We start from the raw sequence: 19118 nt of genomic DNA, 5'->3' as shown, positions 1-19118 counted from the left end.
GAACAGAACATCTTCTACAATTATCAATCAATAATGCCACTGATGTGCTAGTGTAATAGTGTAATCTAAAAATCTAAGACGAAGCGGCATGGATGAGCAGCGAAACTTCTTCACTCCTGCAACTTCTTGTCCAGTTAGAAAAAGACACATTTGAAATTTTCTTTTACTAAAGTGAATGTAAATCTTGTTTGAAGTTATAGATGGCAATGCAATTATAATGATGCTGTTGCTGTGTTGCTTAGAGGTGACTTTAAAATTGAAGTTCTGTAGGCTCAGAGCTCAGGTTTGGATGTCTAAAGACAACCATTACTTGAGAAAACCACCTTGTTTGTAGCAGTAGTGCAAAACATCCATTTGCATAAACTATATGATCAAAAAGTAAACAAAAGAACCACGGAACAACTTTATAAGATGCTGGATCACTACTAGTAAATACATTATCACACTGTAGTTTCAAACTAGTTGTTAAGTTTAGCATTTAGCAAATCTCCAATGGTTTAACAGTAGGCCAACTGAAACTCCCAAGCTCAATAGATTTGCTTTTTAATTATTTTTATATGCACCTGCACAACAACCCAAAACAGTTACAGTTAGTCAAATAGTACATAATTTTATAATATACATTAGAATACACCCATTAGAAGTATCCCTGTTACTTCCCGCTGCTGCTGCTCCGGCTGATCTTTTGCCTTGAGCCGTAGTAGTTGTGCAGTAAAGTGGTTGTAATCTCATTGTGGATGTGTTCGTGACAGTGATGAAGTAGCTGCGGCCCGTGATCAGATCAGTGCTTGGTCCTTACAGTATTAACACCTTCTCCCTCCACAGTCACTCTCTTTTTCACCACACTCTCTAAAACACTGGGCTCATTTTCAAATTTGGTATAAACCTATTTGCACTTTTAACTACCAATGTTAATTATTATTATGTCAAGGCATGTCTGTCTGTATACTGATTGTTATTAAGTGACTGGGACTAGAAACTGGGTTTCTATTTATTTATTTATTTATTTATTTTATTTTTCATTTATTAAATTGTATTATTTATTTTTTTTATTTTCTTTATTTATTTTTTATTGATTTATTATTATTTATGTTTGTTTTTTTTTTGGTTTTTTTTTTATTTTATTTTTTATTGCCAGTCCGAGAACTAATCACCCTGACCAATGTTAAGATTTGAGTAAGTTCATCCCACTTTTTTTTTTCATTTTTGTAGTTTTTTGGGGTTTTTTTTTTTTTTTTTTTTTTTGCTCAAATATTATCTTGAAAAACATGCATTCTTAGCAGGCTCACATCTCCACAGATCTGATCTCTGACTCAACTTGTAGTATGGGGGTAGAGGCTGTTATCCATTCTAGTAGTTCTGGCCATAAGTGACCTGCACCTTCATCCAGAAGGTCCAGCCTGGTCCAGTCGTTTTCCTCAGGTTAATGTTGCTCAGGCAAAGTTTCATCTCATGTAGGCTCAAGGCTGGTACTGGGCTACCTCCAAAGGGCAGGTAGGGCAAAACAGCATCCTTATTGTCCCTGTCAAACTGGGCATAGAACACGTTAAGTTCCTCTGCCACGGTGTAAAAACAGTTGACCAGGACAGATGATGTTCTCTTGTAGTCGGTGTCAAAGTGAGCTTGTTTCTATTGAGATTCACAACGTTAATGCCATACTGTGGAGCAAAGCAATGTTATCTCAAAAAAGTTACATACTGCTCAATTAAAGGTGCTGTACCTGATTTTGTACTGTCTTAATAACTTGAAAAACATTTTAAACGTTTTGCAGTGGTCCAAACTCTCTTTTACCTTATATATTTCGAGCATCCTAATTATTCACCGCAATTAATTTATTAAGTTTTTCTGTGACGGTAAAGCTAACGATAACCAGCATTTCCTGATTATACATCTGCACTGGAACAAGATACGTTTTTCTTAAATACATGGGAAATAAACAGGTGCATTGAATTGTGTTTAAAATTGAAAATACTGTGTAATCTAAATTCTAAAGTAAAGTGTTCTGTGTCAAATAATTTTAGTTCAAAAGTCTATCGCGGCAAGCTTCTGTGTTGTTTCTTGTGTGTGTTCAGTGTGTGAAACGGAGTGAAAAAATACAAAGCAAAAGATCCATATATAAACATGACTAGTTTTATCTAATCTCTACAAAAGGCTTATTATGCCAACCTTCATTGATATTCATGCTGTTTGTACGCTGTCTCTAGTGCGTGCAGCCCAAGCGAAGACACAGCATTTGGTCAGGGTGTGATGGAGGGGAGAGTGCAGAGGAGTGACTTTCTTGTCAAGGTAGCTGGCCAATGAGGCAGACACAAGCTAATTAGACAAGCAGTCTCCTTTACAACTCCCCAATTAGATCAGTTGCCCACAGAAGCGGCAAATCAACTGGCCATGACGCAGGCTAGAGGAGTGAGGCGTTTCTGCTAATGTTTTTTTTTTTGTGTATTTTTGTGTTGATTTTACAAACAATTGTAATCTCTCACTTCATTTGGCTCACTCATCCCTACATACCACATGGAGTATTAGCATCTCTGGCACAAAGCCCCAGAAAGCTGCTTCTGCTGAACAAGTGTCAATTGCATGGAAATTCACAGGCAACCCCAGAGATGTTTGTGAGCCAAGATAGTTTAATAACAAAGTGCTGATAGGGAGGACAGTTGTATACAATGGACCGTGTAATGTTATTGTATAAAAGAGAAAGTTTATTCATAGGAGGAAATGCCGGATAACTGTTGCTGCTGTTTTTTCATAGTATAGTAACTAAAATCATTGTAAATATTGACATAATTATGCATCATTTTGTACATTTGAAGCTCAAACCAGGGCTGCAGTGGAACTATGCAATATGTCGTAAAGTTTGCCTCCCCACAAAGCTCACTCTTATTTGGCCTGGAGGAGGGCCTCCTCCTGCTTGTTTCCATGGAAATGTTCCCCTATAATATTCTGCTGTATTCCATAAAACTATCAATGTGGAAAATGTCCCAATGTGTACATTTTCTCCCCTTGGAAATGCAGACAATGTGCCATTTCCAGAAAGTTACATACTGTATCTTTAAAAAAATAGTAACAATTTTTGGCTATTTTTATCTGAATATTGCAAGTGAAAAGACAGATACCTTTGTTTAGTCTCCTGCATTTTGAGATGAGTTTGAAATAAATAACAAATACTTGTCTATTACTATCAATTGTACATAATGAGATAAAATTAGTCACAATAAATCTAATCATGTAATTCAGGCTTAAATAAATGTGTGTCTCTTCTACTGCAGCTCTTCTCCTGCAGCACAGCCACAGCCTGAGCCCTGTCCGTGTGAGGGGGGATTGTGTCGTAAATAAGATGAGCGTGGTGTTCCCCGCAGGGTGCTATCTGTGCTGCTCTAATGAAAGGCACTTTTATTGGATCAGAGAGACCTTGTGTGTACATAGGTCCAGAGAGTATTTGCACTTTTGGGGGCCTAAATAACCTCAATCATGTAATGCTATGAATTAGAGACGCATTTTTTTGCTTGTGCCAAGGTAAAACCGTGTTACCTTGCTGTTTAATCCTAAAGGTTCATATATCCGTTCATTTTAATTTTATACTTCAAATCAAAAATGAATAGAAACAGGATTTGATTTCTGTGCTAGATATACAAGTGATATACTCAGAGTGACGTACCAGTTAGTCCCCAGTTTCTTCTTCACCTCAAGTCATACAAATCTGTCAAAGACAATTAGACCCTGATTGATTTTCCAGGGGGCTTTTGGATTGGCCTAATGTCTACAACCTCTTCACTTACCAATAGAAGAATAATGGTGAATAGGGTTATTTTTGTGCACTGAAAGGTGTTTAAAGGTTGCTCACTCTGATATCTACTCCCTTGTTCACATTTGACCTTGACTTGACGGTCCCTATTCAGTGAAAGTCCTTGATGGTGATTGAAGGCACAGATAGGTGACACGGCTACAAAGACACATGCATGCGGAGGGGTATATTGTCAAAAGTACCCATTAATTAAACTGATAGATTAATTATAGTGTGTGTGTTGATGCTGCTTGCAGAGACGAGAGGCAGAGGAAGCAGAGGTCCCACTGAAACACCAGCTGCTGCAGGTTATAGTGAGAGTGCTTCAGTATCGTATGCTCCTGACAGGTAATCACACTCAAAATTGTAATGTTTGTATATTTTTCACGATCATATGAAAGACTAAAGAGATGTGTACAAAACAAAATCGAAAGGAACACATTTAGCTTCCTTAGTTTATGCATAGGAGCGACAGTAACTCAGATGGTAGTGTTCGTCCACTGACTGCTCTCGACATACGTTATTGGTTGAGCGGGTAGATCCACTGACCCACAGGTTGGCGGTGCGATTCTAGCTCCCACAGATGAATGCTGTCGTTGTGTCATTGGGCAAGACACTTAACCCACCTCGCCCCCAGTGTCTGCGTACACTGGTGTATGAATGTGTGGGTGAATGGGTGAGTAGTTTCTCGATTTAAAGTGCTTTGAGTGGCTTGAAAGTGGAAATTACCATATATTCATGCATTTACCACATATGTATTTAGTAGTTTTTAGTTAATTGGTTACACTACTGCATCTTGTAACATCCAGGTGGCTATTTAATTTGCATTATATATACTATATGTTAGCATAAACCAATCCGATTTATATACATGTTATGGTATTCATGTTTTACTGTGTCTATTATATATGTCACAGTAAAATGTTATGCAAAATTGGCCTTCGTAATTGCAAAAAAAGCACATTATATTTCATTTCTGATTACCAGTGTATTGCCATATGTTATTCTTTGCACTTTGAATGACTTTATGTAGGAATTGTGCTATACAAAATAAAAAACTTGCCTTGCCTTCTTTGTTGTTTGCAGATTATCTTAACAACCTTTCTCCTGACTCAAAAGAATATGAAGACACTCAAGGTACCCGGTCAAATCGATTACTTTCTTCTTTGTAAAAGTAAATTCTTTCTCATCTTTGTCACACAAGCTCTAAAAGCATTCTTCAGACTCCAGTCGTTAAGCTACAGCCAGAGAGTGACTTAAGTGTTTGCTTGCGCATAAATTAGTCTCTCCATTTGTGTGTTTGTGTCGCAGCTGCCTTGGTGACCGTGTCTGAGGTGGCCGATCAAGCCAACGACAATCTCAAACAGGGGGTGAGTGTGGAAGATATTCTTTTAGATTTTTTCTTCAATTATTCTCTTTTGTCAGCACATCAGTTATAAAAGAAGGCTGTTACCCTCTTATTTTCAGTCAAATCAATTGTTCTGGTCAATATATTTCCGTGATATTTAGTTTTAAATGGGAACTTTTAAGACATAACAAAAGTAAGTGGCATTTGAAATTTTACTTTCAATTTTCCCTGTGAATAATGTGTTACTACTTATAATTAGAGTAAATGTAACTGTAAAGGGCAAAACTACTGATTGTCAAAGGTTACACAAACACTACAGCCATTTATTTATACTCCACAAGTTTCAGAAACAGCTTCCGTTTGAATTAGGGGACATTTTAGTCAGACAGCCAAATATGAGACAGAATGATGAGGGGATGTTTGCACATGTTTTAAATTTATTCTCATTCAGACAAGTCACCATTTTTTAGCAATGAAGTACTCATTTTAGATTTCTAAAATGAGGCACGTCAAAGTCGGACAGCTGCGCCCCCTCCTTGTCTTGATAAGATGCACACTGAAGGAGAGAGCTCTGTTCCTCTCCCACTGCGGCCTCCACAGCTTGTTGATTAATGCACTGGGCGGGGAGTTGATGTCATCAGACAGTCCCAGGTGTATCATTACAAAGGGAGCACTGTAAGGGTGTGTGTGCCTCTGACTCCACTCAAACTCCAGCAGCTTGTGGAAATAATGCACTCCCCCACACTCCCCCCTGGCTCCCTCTCCTCCCTCACCCTCTCTCACTGCCAAGATCCCCCTGTGCTGCTCTCCACGGACGGCACAGGCCCTGACAACCAGACAGACAGAGATTGAAAACACAGCATCTCTGTATCTCTGCTGTCTTTCATTCCTCACTGTCACGTCTTTATCTGGAAACCTTCATCTCATTCACTAACAAACGAGGCACTTTCAATTGTTGTCTGTGTATGAGCGCTGTGCTCTGTCTCACCAGGAGAATCTGCTGCGCCTGGTCCATATTGAGTTCAGTGTAAAAGGCAAAAGGGACCTGCTGAAACCGGGAAGGGTAAGCGACAGTCACTGTATTAACCTGTGGTGGAGGGTAACAGTGTAAAAGCAGTAAAGTAGAATTTTTAGGTATATGTACTTTACTTAAGTAACTTTTACAGTGCATACTTTTTACTTTTACTTTACTATATTTGAGAGCAGGTATCTGTACTTTCTACTCCATTGTATTTTTTAATTAGACATGAGTATAAAGTACTTTTTATATGATTTGAGGGGTTATTTTTACCATGTATGAAGTAACATCCTGTCTAAATGTTCCAAGTTCAAACTTCAACCTTGAACAAACAAAACTAAATACACAATATTCATAATAAGTTGATTCATATTGTGGCTGTTGACCCATTTAACACAAATTAACGACACTTGTGTGAAATACATTTACTTTTTACACTTAAAGTACATTTTTAATGGGTACGTAAATACTTTTACTTAATTAGATTGTTTCATGTGATACTCTTACTTTTACTTGGGTAATCTTTTGCCTCTGTATCTGTACTTTTACTTAAATAAAAATATTGAGTACATCATCCACTTCAGGCATTAACCCTGTTAAACCCTAGTGTCTCTTAACTATACTATGTTGATTCATATTAATGAAGTCATTGGTCTAATATGTGATTTTTAGTGGTCATGTAAATATACCCAGATTAAAATGTGTTGTTGCATCTAACTCTCAGACTAGAATGACAGATGAAGTGTTTTTAGTGGTACCATGACCCATCAAAACTGGTCCAATAAGCAAAGTAGCTGGGAGTGCATTCACAAGCTATATTAATTTATAAAAATGAAGTGTTTTTGTTCTATTCTAATCACAACCTTAAAGTAAAAGAAAAATTCAAATCTGTAAAATGTTCCGCTGACAAAAACTTAAGCGGCTTCGATGAGCAGCGAAACATTTTCTCTGTAGGCAACTTTTAGTCCAGTTGACAGATTAAATTTTTTCTTTTACTATGGATCATATTTGTAACTTTATAGAGTTACACAGCTGCAGTTAAGGATCTCCCCTTGAAAATGAAAGAATTCTGTTAACACACTTAATGTCTTTTCTTTTGACAGATGTTCGTCAAAGAAGGAACTCTTATGAAAGTTTCAAGGAAAAGCAGACAGCCACGGCACCTGTTTCTGGTAAGTCAGGACTCAACTTAAGACTCTATTTTTGTTTTAATTCATTTGTTAGAACTCAGAGGAAGATTTAAAGCAGAATAACGGAGATAACTGCTGGAAATAGCATGTACTGCTAATTAACACCTTCTAATTTGTGTGATCGTCACATTTTGCGTGTTTGAATACGTTTCTATCCTGTGTTTCTGTTGAGGTGCCAGACAGTTATCCGGCAACCTCAAAGTGATAATTTACAAGATAATTTGTTAAAATGCAGTTCACTTCTTCTACTAGTCATTTGGGAAAGTTAAAAAAAGTGTCATTTTCAGTGGTTGCACTAAACATTTTATGCATTTATTTTTAATTAAAGGTGCTTGTCCTTCACTTTCCTATGCATTCATCCTAATTATTTAGTTTAAAAGCGCGTTTCACAACTTTCATAGACCAGAGCGTACTATTGCCGACACACTACTGCTAACAGCAACTAGCATGCTAAAAACACACCAATATTGCTTCCTGGTTCGCTGCTGATTAAAAGCATTTTATAATTAGATGGAGACAATACATAGCAGTCCTATTTTACTATGTATCTGTAAATAAGGAAATTGATTCATTTACACTATAAAATATGTATTCTTTTTGCATTAGTGCGGTGCAACAGAAAATACCTGGTGTTGCAACTTTGAAAACATGAGAGAATGTTGGGTGTGGGTCAGTCTGGGAGGTAGTGGAGGTTGCGAAGGGGCACAGGGCCAAGGTCTCCACCAGGCACCGCACCCGTCAGCCTGCACGGCCAGCCCCTCTGCTCTCTCCTCCCAGGATTTGTTTTCCAGGGCCCCACTTCCTCACAGGATGTTTGGTGTGGGTCAGTGGATGCTGGCTTCCTGTGTATTGGGAGGGGAGTGACAGCAAAGTGAAGGCCAGGCACCCTGTTGAATGCTGGGAGGAGGTGTAGTGTTCAATGTAAAGTGAACTAAAGAAGTAGAAGGTACAGCACAGGTGTGATTTAAAAGTGCATAACAGATTAAGCTGTGTTTTAAAGAAACTGTAGCCTGTGCGCTTACTGTTTAAAAAAATTACAACAATTACAACAGAACCTGCCAGTAGGGCTAGGTATCATTTTTCGATTCAGTACAATCCGATACGGTATATTTCAAAACGATATGACACGATTCAGAAAAAATAAAGACGTAACCCCATTTTTACAAAACAAAACAAAACCCAACAAACAAACAAACATGTATTTTATGAAAGTTAGCGTATTTTTGTCTTTCTCTTAATCTTATGACCATGTAAATATGTAACTGTTTATTTGAATGCAGCTTGTATTTGTATTTTAGCAAGCTGTCTTTTATATGAATGTTATGGTACATTGACATTGTTTTAAAGTTTATTAATCTACACTGTCCCACTGAAAACAATTAAACAATTAAGTTAAAATAAAAAAATAAGAAGGATAATACATTCAATTATTGCACTGGATTATTCATCCATATCTTACACAAACTCAACATTTAACTTAACTGCTCTAAAGGGTCACATCATAACTCCTAAATCATGGCTGTGGTACAAAAATTCTGTGTTAAACCACTACCTGTGCAAAGTTAATATGAAACACACCCATTTTAATTCTCAAAACAGTGAATAATTCAAACTTGTTGCATAAACAAGTTTCCTTCCTCTAAATAATTAACAAAATTGTAGCATCATCAAATTACCAGTACACAATACTATTTGTTGATATTTGATATTTAGACACCCCTAGTTGCCAGTGTCTTAACCTGCATAAAGGACTGACGTTTCTAACTCTGTGTGTGAACAGGCCATGTACGTGCCTCAGAACTTCCAAACTTCTCTCACTGAGCTGCAGATGATTCATGTTTGACTGCAGGTGCTGGAGTTGAGGTAGTGACGATTCAGATCAGTGGGTCATTTTAGACTTTTTCTTCTTACTGGTTTTAGTTATAGGGTCTGGCAAGTCGAAGTGTGGGACTCGTTCTGCTTTCTGATTTGATAATCATCTTGACAACCAAAACATCAAATTTTAAAATAAACATCTTAGACATCATTCAATGTTTTTGTACTTAAGAATAAATCAATATTACAATGGTGACAATCAGGAGATATGTTTCATTTGAACGTGTCTGCCTTGTATCTGGGACACGAACAGGTAATGTTCATGAAATTTAACACTAAAATCTTAAATACAGTAAACATTACATTTTTAAGCAACTTTGTAGTGTAACACATTACTGTAAAAATACTTATATTTATATATACTTACAAAATACTTATTTACTTAATAACCCACAGACATGGGTGTGTCAGTTAGACAGAGATAATCAGCTTGTAGCGGGGCTCTGGAGATGTTAACCATTTCTATTGTTGGTGTGATGCCATTTGGACCAGTTTAAAAAAAAATAATAATAATTTGTTGTTTACCTTTATATAAATGTCTTAAATATAACATAAAATCACATATTTGATTAATGTATGTAATGCTACAAATAATGTAATCCCAGTTGCTTTCTTGAGGCAGTAAGTACGTAGTATTACATATTACATTTTTAATAGGTAACTAGTAAGGAGTAACTAATTACGTTTTCAAAGTAACTCCCCCAACACTGCCAGTAGAGAAGCTGGAACATCATCTGTCTCTTGTGTGTCTCATGTGTGTCTTATCTGTGTCTCATGTGTGTCTCATGTGTCTCATGTGTGTCTCATGTGGGTCTCATGTGTGTCTCATGTGTGTCTCATGTGTGTCTCATGTGTCTTATGTGTGTCTCATGTGTGTCTCAGGTGTGTCTCATGTGTCTCATGTGTGCCTCATGTGTGTCTTATGTGTGTCTCATGTGTGTCTCATGTGTGCCTCATGTGTGTCTCATGTGTGTCTCAGGTGTGTCTCATATGTCTCATGTGTGTCTCATGTGTCTTATGTGTGTCTCATGTGTCTCATGTGTGTCTCATGTTTGTCTCATGTGTGTCTCATGTGTATCATGTGTGTCTCATGTGTGTCTTATCTGTGTCTCATGTGTGTCTCATGTGTCTTATGTGTGTCTCATGTGTGTCTCAGGTGTGTCTCATATGTCTCATGTGTGTCTCATGTGTGTCTCATGTGTGTCTCATGTGTCTCATGTGTGTCTCATGTTTGTCTCATGTGTGTCTCATGTTTGTCTCATGTGTGTCTCATGTGTGTCTCATGTGTCTCATGTGTGTCTCGTGTGTCTTATGTGTGTCTCATGTGTCTCATGTGTGTCTCGTGTGTCTTATGTGTGTCTCATGTGTGTCTCAGGTGTGTCTCATATGTCTCATGTGTGTCTCATGTGTGTCTCATGTGTGTCTCATGTTTGTCTCATGTGTGTCTCATGTTTGTCTCATGTGTGTCTCATGTGTCTCATGTGTGTCTCATGTGTCTCATGTGTGTCTCGTGTGTCTTATGTGTGTCTCATGTGTGTCTCATGTGTGTCTCAGGTGTGTCTCATATGTCTCATGTGTGTCTCATGTGTCTCATGTGTCTCTCATGTTTGTTTCATGTGTGTCTCATGTTTGTCTCATGTGTGTCTCATGTTTGTCTCATGTGTGTCTCATGTGTGTGTCATGTGTCTCATGTGTGTCTCATGTTTGTCTCATGTGTGTCTCATGTGTCTCATGTGTGTCTCGTGTGTCTTATGTGTGTCTTATGTGTGTCTCATGTGTGTCTCAGGTGTGTCTCATATGTCTCATGTGTGTCTCATGTGTGTCTCATGTGTGTCTCATGTTTGTCTCATGTGTGTCTCATGTTTGTCTCATGTGTGTCTCATGTGTCTCATGTGTGTCTCATGTGTCTCATGTGTGTCTCGTGTGTCTTATGTGTGTCTCATGTGTGTCTCATGTGTGTCTCAGGTGTGTCTCATATGTCTCATGTGTGTCTCATGTGTCTCATGTGTCTCTCATGTTTGTTTCATGTGTGTCTCATGTTTGTCTCATGTGTGTCTCATGTTTGTCTCATGTGTGTCTCATGTGTGTGTCATGTGTCTCATGTGTGTCTCATGTTTGTCTCATGTGTGTCTCATGTGTCTCATGTGTGTCTCGTGTGTCTTATGTGTGTCTTATGTGTGTCTCATGTGTGTCTCAGGTGTGTCTTTGGCTATTCATAAATTGCTCTTCATATAGACATTTTACACTTTCTGTCACTTTCTACACATAGACCTGGGCTTGAGCTGTGTTTGCGTTAGCTTACATATAATTTTACGCTTGTGTGGTATCTGCTAAGCTGTTACAATAAAATATGATTATTAGCCCATATGTTGCACAGTTGAACACTTGGCTCTGTTTTATCTCTCCCAGTCTCTGAAGATCCCAGTTGAGCAATAGCTTGGAGGGTTAGCTGGCTGATACTTGGAGGCTATTACAGTTATTTGGTCCCATGGAGTGGAAGTCTTCGCTGGGTCAACTGTTATTTATGGGCCTTTATAGAAGACACTCCAAAGATGAGCGCTCTAAGTCTATAATGTGACAGACAGAAGCGCAATACACTTGTCTGTGCTCAGAGTAAGAGAAGGTGCTGATGAAATGAGGATGATGAATTAGAATATAAGGAGTGCATCTTGCAATAGTGCATCTTGAGGGAATTGTCCAAAAATTGCTTTTTTGCCATGGGACTGTGGGGGCCTATGCTCAGTCAAGGAGGATCTTACAGTGCATTTGTTTGAACTCAGTGTGGTTTTTGAGGACAGAATCCTGAGTAAATGAGTAGCTTTGGGTGGAGTGGAATAGCTGTGGTTGCTGCAGAGGTTATGGTTCAGTTCACGTTTAGTCTCCAGTAAAGCTATGTGTGTGTGTGTGTGATCTGTTTGTGTTGTTGTGGTGGTGAAGGCCCCGGTCGCACCCTGGCCTGAGAAGCCCAGAGAACGAGGGAGCTGGACCCGGAGCAGGGTGGAGAATTCCTGGATGCTGTCTTTATGACCCAGCGGATGTTTAGAGCACACACTTTAGGTGTGACCAATGATGTCATTTCTTTTGTTTTTGAAAAAAAAGAAATGTCTCACATAACACAATAGCCCCTCTGTATGTTTAAAGACTTATAATACTTTTGGTCTGACAAGCAAATAAACACGTTTAATGCCTTGTTTTGTTCTGTGTACATATGGGAAACGTCTGGTGCAGACAGCTCACATGAATGTGTGAAAGGAAACCAGTGAAGCAGTGAGCTTCATAAACCTAAGTCAGGATTTGCTCTTTTTCTCTCAGACCAATATCGCCATCTTGTGGAATATTATGGGTGCTCACGTTCAAAAGCCTACTTGTGCCTAATGTAAAAAACTTTTGAAAAGTATAATTAGTGCAATGTTGTGATTGTTGAAGGGGAAGATAGTCTTTCAGTATATGTTGTGCACACTTTAACAACAACAGTTGGTCGGAATTTATTTATTTATTATTAGGCCTATTTATAAAATCAATAATAGCAAAACGTTGTTCCCTGACCGGGAATCGAACCCGGGCCGCGGCGGTGAGAGCGCCGAATCCTAACCACTAGACCACCAGGGACCTGACATGACATATGTTACTACATGGTTGGCCAAGGGATGCCCCATCCTGTGACAAATGGTGTCTAGATAGCAACGTGTGGCATATAACAACCACTAGGGTGCAGTATAAACCTGTTATTTCACAGCTGTTGTGTCCATGGCCATAGTTGTGAAAACAGGCTTCTGTGTCCAGGCAGGTCGAGAGAGCAGGCAGCGGGATGAATGCGATAGTAACATTTCTGTACATTTTTCTTTTTTCAGATGAATGATATCATGCTGTATACTTACCCTCAGCAAGACGGTAAATACAGGCTCAAGAACACTTTGTCACTTTCAGGAATGAAGGTAAATAATTTCATGTCTTCTTTTATCAAAGTGGTGTTTTTTTTGGAGTAAATGATATCATGTGTTTGTGTTATCATTCAAACAGGTCAGTAAACCAGCACTGGACAATGTGCAGAACTGTCTAAGGATTGAGGTGTCGGACATAACCATAACACTGTCTGCCAGGTAGTGGAAATGATTTTAACAAAAAAAAAGAAGAAGAAGTAAAAGAAGAAGAACAAAACATAATATTTATAAAACAGCACTGTAACATTCTTCTGATTTCAACTTTTTCCAGCTCCATTGGTGAGAGAGAGGACTGGTTTCATACACTCAGTCGGGCCATAGCCGATCATGCAGCCGGTCTGTGTACATTTGGAGGACCCTGCAGTGAGGTGAGAAGAACACTTTATTGTAAAGAAATCTATAATGCAAATGAGAGGGACATCCACAATGGTATTTGTTTTAAATCTTTAAAGGCTCGAGAAAAGCTGTGGATGGCTCTGGGAGAAGCGGCTCCTGTTTTGGTGCCTGTGTCCCATGTAATGATGTGCATGAACTGTACCTCTGACTTCAGCCTCACACTGCGGAGACACCACTGCAATGCCTGTGGCAAGGTCACTCATACTTGTCCATTTCATGCCATTCTTAAAAGTTTTCCTTGTACTTTCAAGTTACACACATTAATCTCATAATACGTTCATTATAATTCTGTGTTTCCATGTACATTTTTACACATAATACAGTAAATGAAACTCCTTTGTTTTTTCCTCTACAGGTGGTGTGCCGCGCCTGTTCCCGTAACAGATACCCTCTCAAGTACCTCAAGGACCGAATGGCCAAAGTGTGCGACCACTGCTATATGGAGCTCAGGAAAAGAGGTAGGCGTGGTCATTGTAATTGTTTTAATAAAAGAATATATGTGGTCTACTTGATATACTGTATGTGCTGACTTGAATGTAGGAGGAAATGTGTCTGGAGCATGTGGAAACTCGAGCCCTCGCACTCAGCGCGCTAGTCGTCCACTGTCTGCCGTCTTTCAGAGTCTACAGCCTCCCAGTCTGTGGAAGAGCAGAAAGAGCACCATATCTCTCAACCAGGTACCTCTTTTTGTCACGCGTTTTCCTTCAATTTTCAAATACAGTCAGCTACAAGCAAGACAGACCCAACCCAGCTCTGCTGTGAGCATCAATTAATATATATATATATTTTTTTTTTCCCATAAAAAAAAAATCTGCCTAACCACCAGCTCACTGTACAACTCTGTTGTAGAAAACTTCTCATTTATGCAACTAATATTGTGAGGAGGTGACACACAGGTGTCACCAAGTGTCACTCCAGATCCACAGTGTTTATGGTGCATTTATATTAGAATATTAAGAAGACTGTTTCCATACTAAGACATTTATTTTATGAAATCTGCATTTCAGATGTCCCTTGGGGCTGAGGGCTCCACTATGAGTGGAAGCTTGCAGCGCAGAAAGAAAAGCAAGAGGAAGTGGAAGCGTCTATGGTTCCTCCTCAAAGACAAGGTGCTCTACACCTTCACAGCCCGTGAGGTGAGGGGGCACAGAGTCTCCCACCAGCCCCAGGCTCACACTCGCTCTCTCCTCCTTCATTATGTCTCTTTAGAGCACATTTTATCTCAGGTCTTTATACTTTCCTCTTGGGCAGGGACTCTCTGTGATCTTTCTCCTTACTGTGAAAAGTCCCTGTTTGTGGGATGACTCTTATTTGTATATCATGCAGTATTGTTTGGCATTACAAGTAGAACTTATACTAATGCAGGTGCTTTATCTCCCTCAGGATAAAGTGGCTTCAGAAAGTCTCCCTCTGCAGGGCTTCACTGTCAAACTGACCGAGCGAGCAGATGGAGAGGAAAGCAGTAATGTCTTTCATCTGTACCACAAGAAGACACTGTACTATACCTTTAGGGCAGATGACCAGCACACAGCACGCAGGTCAGCAAATACAATATTTGTCCATAAGTGCAGTTTTTATTTATATTGTTGATAGAGACTTACAAAAACCCAACCCTGACCGAACCCGAGCTGTGGCGGTGAGAGTGCTGAATTCTGACCACTAGACCACAGGGGATATATGTGGTTCCTTCTGCATGTGACAACTGATGTGTTCATAATATTTCACCAATACAGTATGCTAAGTACAAACAAAAACAATCTGTTAATGTATTTCGTCAAGTCTCTTAGGTTTGTTAATATTATAATTATCTCATATGGCAGTGAACTGATGATTTCTTATGTGCTCTTATTTTTTTAGATGGGTCAATGCTATAGAGGAGGCTACAGTTTTATAGCACTTGCTTTCTGCACTGCTGCCACAAGAGGACGCCATGTTTTTTATGTTGTGGCAGAGGAGAGAGTATTCAAGCTGTATTCAAGCCACTCTGGGCAGCTGTGAGGAACCAGTAGCCCTCGCAAATCAAATAAACTCGGATTCTTCTGTCGCTGTACATTTTTTACATCTTTTAACTCCTAAAAAAATGTGTGAAAACAATTTCTATATTTAACAGGACTCCTGACTGCAAAAATACATTTGTAGCTTTAAAGGGAAATTATTTGCAACCATTTTAAGATGTACTGTCGTAACGGTGCGGATAGGACCAAAGGATGCAGACCAGAGCAGTTTTAACAGTGTTTATTTACAGCGGTGAAAATGCAGTCTTTAAACAGGTCACAAGAGCAGGTACAGGAACCGGGGAGCGGGAGACGGGTCAGGCGGGTGCGGTGCAGGTAGAGGCGGGCAGGACAGGACCAGGACGGGGATAGAAGCAGGTGCGGTACCAGGGCAGGCGGATCAGACGAAGACCAGAGCGGGGAGCGGGTGACAAACCAGAGACCAGGACCGGACAGGAGACGAGACGAGCAGGAGACGAGACGAGCAGGAGACGAGACGAGCAGGAGACGAGACGAGCAGGAGACAAGACGAGCTGGAAGCGATACCGGGACTGGAACGTGGCGGCAGGAGCTGGGCGAGTAGAGGCAGGAATCTGGAGGGTGCATAAATCCAAATGAGCATTTGCCGGAAAGTACCATATAACAAAGCTTAGCAAGAAACATTCACGTTTTACACGCGGACGGTCTGGCACCGAGTGTAGACTGCCAAGCCTTCTTGTACTCAGCAGCAGGTGGTGGTGATTAGGCTGATGCACCCCAGGTGTGCACGGGAGGAGTCAGGCACTCCACCCAGCTCCAGACACACAGGTAGGGGAGGGGAAGAGAGCACGGGAGGACAGGGAAACTGACATCATGACAGTACCCCCCCCCTAAGGTCCACCTCCTGGTGGACCCCCAGGCTTGTCAGGATGAGCGCGGTGGAAGTCTCTCACCATGTCGGGGTCCAGAATGCGTGCCCTGGGCACCCAGGATCGCTCCTCCGGACCGTAACCCTCCCAATCGACGAGGTACTGGAGGCCCCTACCACGGCGACGAACGTCAATCAGGCGGCGGACGGTGAACGCCGGGTGGCCGTCAATGACTCGGGCGGGCGGTGGGGGATCGGCCGGAGGGCACAGGTCGCTGGTCCGGACTGGTTTAACCTGGGAGACGTGAAAGGTCGGATGAATCCGGAGAGACGGGGGTAACTGGAGGCGCACCGCCGATGGATTTATGATCCTCATGATCTTAAACGGTCCCAGGAATCGGGGGGACAGCTTACGGGAGTCCGTCTTCAGCGGGACCGTCTTGGCGGAGAGCCAAACCATCTGGCCAGGTTGGTATACGGGCGCCGGGACACGGTGGCGATCGGCCGTCGCCTTAGTGCGCGCTCCAGCCCGAAGAAGGGCCGCCCTGGCCTTCTTCCAGATCCGGCGACAGCGCTGGAGATGGCGCTGAACAGACGGGACGGCGAGGTCCCTCTCCTCCGTGGGAAAGAGAGGGGGTTGATATCCCAGCGATGCCTCGAAGGGGGACATACCAGTGGCGGAACTCACGAGGGAGTTGTGAGCATACTCTATCCAGGGCAGGTGAGTACTCCAGGTCGCGGGGTTGGCGGAGGCTGTGCACCGTAGGGCCGACTCCAGGTCTTGGTTGGCCCGCTCCGTCTGCCCATTAGATTGTGGATGGAACCCGGACGTGAGGCTAACCGTGGCCCCCAAACCGTCGCAGAAAGACCGCCATACCTGAGAGGTGAATTGGGTCCCTCTGTCGGACACGATGTCCACCGGGATGCCGTGGAGTCGGAAGACATGACTGGTCAGCTGGTCGGCAGTTTCTTTGGCTGTGGGGAGCTTAGGCAGGGCAACGAAATGGGCGGCCTTGGAGAAGCGGTCCACAATGGTGAGAACCACCGTGTTCCCCTGGGAAGGGGGAAGGCCCGTCACGAAGTCCAAGGCGATGTGGGACCAAGGGCGACGAGGAACTGGGAGAGGATGCAAGAGACCAGAAGGGGGTGAGTGGGAGGCCTTGGCCCGAGCACATACCTGGCAGGCGGCGACATAAGCCCGGGTGTCTGTGTCCATCGTGGGCCACCAGAAGCGTCTCCTGAGGAGGGAGAGAGAGCGACCGGCACCAGGATGGCAGGCGAAACGGGAGGCATGGACCCACTGGAGCACCTGAGACCGGACAGAATCGGGAACAAACAGTTTACCTGGAGGGCCGTTACCTGGGTCGGGGTCGTTGGTCTGGGCCTCTCGGACGGAGTCCTCGATATCCCAATGGACCGCGGCCACCACACACGAGGAGGGAATAATTGTTTCTGCGGTGACCGGGCTATCCTCCAGGGCGAACTGGCGGGAGAGGGCATCGGGTTTGACGTTCCGAGATCCGGGGCGGTAGGTGAGGAGAAAGTTGAAGCGGCTGAAGAAGAGGGACCAACGAGCTTGACGGGGATTGAGGCGCCTGGCGGACTGGATGTACTCCAAGTTTTTATGGTCGGTCCAGACGATGAATGGTTGCTCCGCCCCTTCGAGCCAGTGGCGCCACTCCTCCAAGGCCAGCTTTACGGCAAGGAGCTCCCGATCCCCCACGTCATAATTGACCTCGGCCGAGGACAATCGCCGGGAAAAGAAGGCGCAGGGACAGAGGCGGTTGTGGGGGTCGAACCTCTGCGAAAGCACGGCCCCCACTCCCGAGTCGGAGGCGTCGACCTCCACGATGAATTGCCGTGAAGGGTCGGGCTGGTGCAGGATGGGAGCGGAGGTAAATAGTCTCTTAAGCTTCTCGAAGGCTGTCTGCGCCTCAGGAGACCAGGCAAACGGCAAAGCAGGAGAGGTGAGTTTAGTTAAGGGCGAGATAACCCTACTAAAATCCCGGATGAAACGTCTATAAAAATTGGCAAAGCCGATAAATCTCTGGAGCTGTCTCCGGCTGGTAGGAACGGGCCACTCAGTGACAGCCTGGATCTTTTCAGGGTCAGCTCTTACTTGGCCCCGCCCCACAATGAAGCCCAAAAAGCTGACCTCCTCTGCGTGAAACTCGCATTTCTCAGCTTTCACGAACAGTTTATTCTCGAGGAGGCGCTGGAGAACCTGGCGAACGTGCTGATGATGCTCCTGGGGGGACCGCGAGAAAATCAAGATGTCATCCAAGTAAACAAAGACGAATCGGTTAAGGAAATCACGGAGCACATCGTTGATGAGGGCTTGGAATACGGCAGGGGCGTTGGTGAGACCGAAGGGCATAACCAAGTATTCGAAATGTCCCAGGGGTGTCTTGAAGGCCGTCTTCCATTCGTCTCCCTCCCTGATGCGCACCAGGTGGTACGCATTCCGCAAATCCAACTTTGAGAAGATGGTCGCACCGTGGAGGGGCGTAAATGCCGAGTCCAGTAAGGGAAGCGGGTATTTATTCTTTACAGTTATATTGTTCAGACCCCGGTAATCAATGCAAGGCCGCAGGGATTTGTCCTTCTTAGCCACAAAGAAGAACCCCGCTCCCACGGGTGAAGTGGACGGGCGGATGATTCCGGCAGCCAGGGACCCACGGATATAGTCCTCCATTGACTCGCGTTCAGGTTTAGACAGGTTATATAG

The 19118-nt window shown here is 42.5% G+C and overlaps 1 protein-coding gene and 1 non-coding gene across 3 annotated transcripts in view; one reads left to right on the top strand and one right to left on the bottom strand.

The window, feature by feature from the left end:
• Positions 1 to 19118, top strand: part of fgd5a (FYVE, RhoGEF and PH domain containing 5a) — a 42949-nt gene that overhangs the window by 21003 nt on the left and 2828 nt on the right. Inside the window, exons 8-21 of one of the 2 annotated variants that reach the window (XM_033966288.2) lie at positions 4039 to 4129; positions 4868 to 4918; positions 5093 to 5151; positions 6121 to 6192; positions 7251 to 7319; positions 13064 to 13147; positions 13233 to 13312; positions 13425 to 13521; positions 13606 to 13743; positions 13905 to 14007; positions 14090 to 14226; positions 14557 to 14658; positions 14933 to 15087; positions 15407 to 15731. In XM_033966288.2, the coding sequence (XP_033822179.1) occupies positions 4039 to 4129; positions 4868 to 4918; positions 5093 to 5151; positions 6121 to 6192; positions 7251 to 7319; positions 13064 to 13147; positions 13233 to 13312; positions 13425 to 13521; positions 13606 to 13743; positions 13905 to 14007; positions 14090 to 14226; positions 14557 to 14658; positions 14933 to 15087; positions 15407 to 15443 (1275 nt within the window). In that variant the 3' untranslated portion in view covers positions 15444 to 15731. Of the gene's footprint in view, positions 1 to 4038; positions 4130 to 4867; positions 4919 to 5092; positions 5152 to 6120; positions 6193 to 7250; positions 7320 to 13063; positions 13148 to 13232; positions 13313 to 13424; positions 13522 to 13605; positions 13744 to 13904; positions 14008 to 14089; positions 14227 to 14556; positions 14686 to 14932; positions 15088 to 15406; positions 15732 to 19118 lie in introns of both variants that reach the window. The other variant, XM_033966284.2, reaches the window with a different exon arrangement.
• On the bottom strand, positions 12750 to 12821 carry trnae-cuc (transfer RNA glutamic acid (anticodon CUC)). Its single transcript has one exon. It is a non-coding gene; the product is annotated as a tRNA-Glu (tRNA).

This window comes from Periophthalmus magnuspinnatus, chromosome 5, assembly GCF_009829125.3.
Source record: "Periophthalmus magnuspinnatus isolate fPerMag1 chromosome 5, fPerMag1.2.pri, whole genome shotgun sequence".
Lineage (NCBI taxonomy): Eukaryota > Metazoa > Chordata > Actinopteri > Gobiiformes > Gobiidae > Periophthalmus > Periophthalmus magnuspinnatus.
This window is presented reverse-complemented; position numbering and strand designations above follow the sequence as displayed.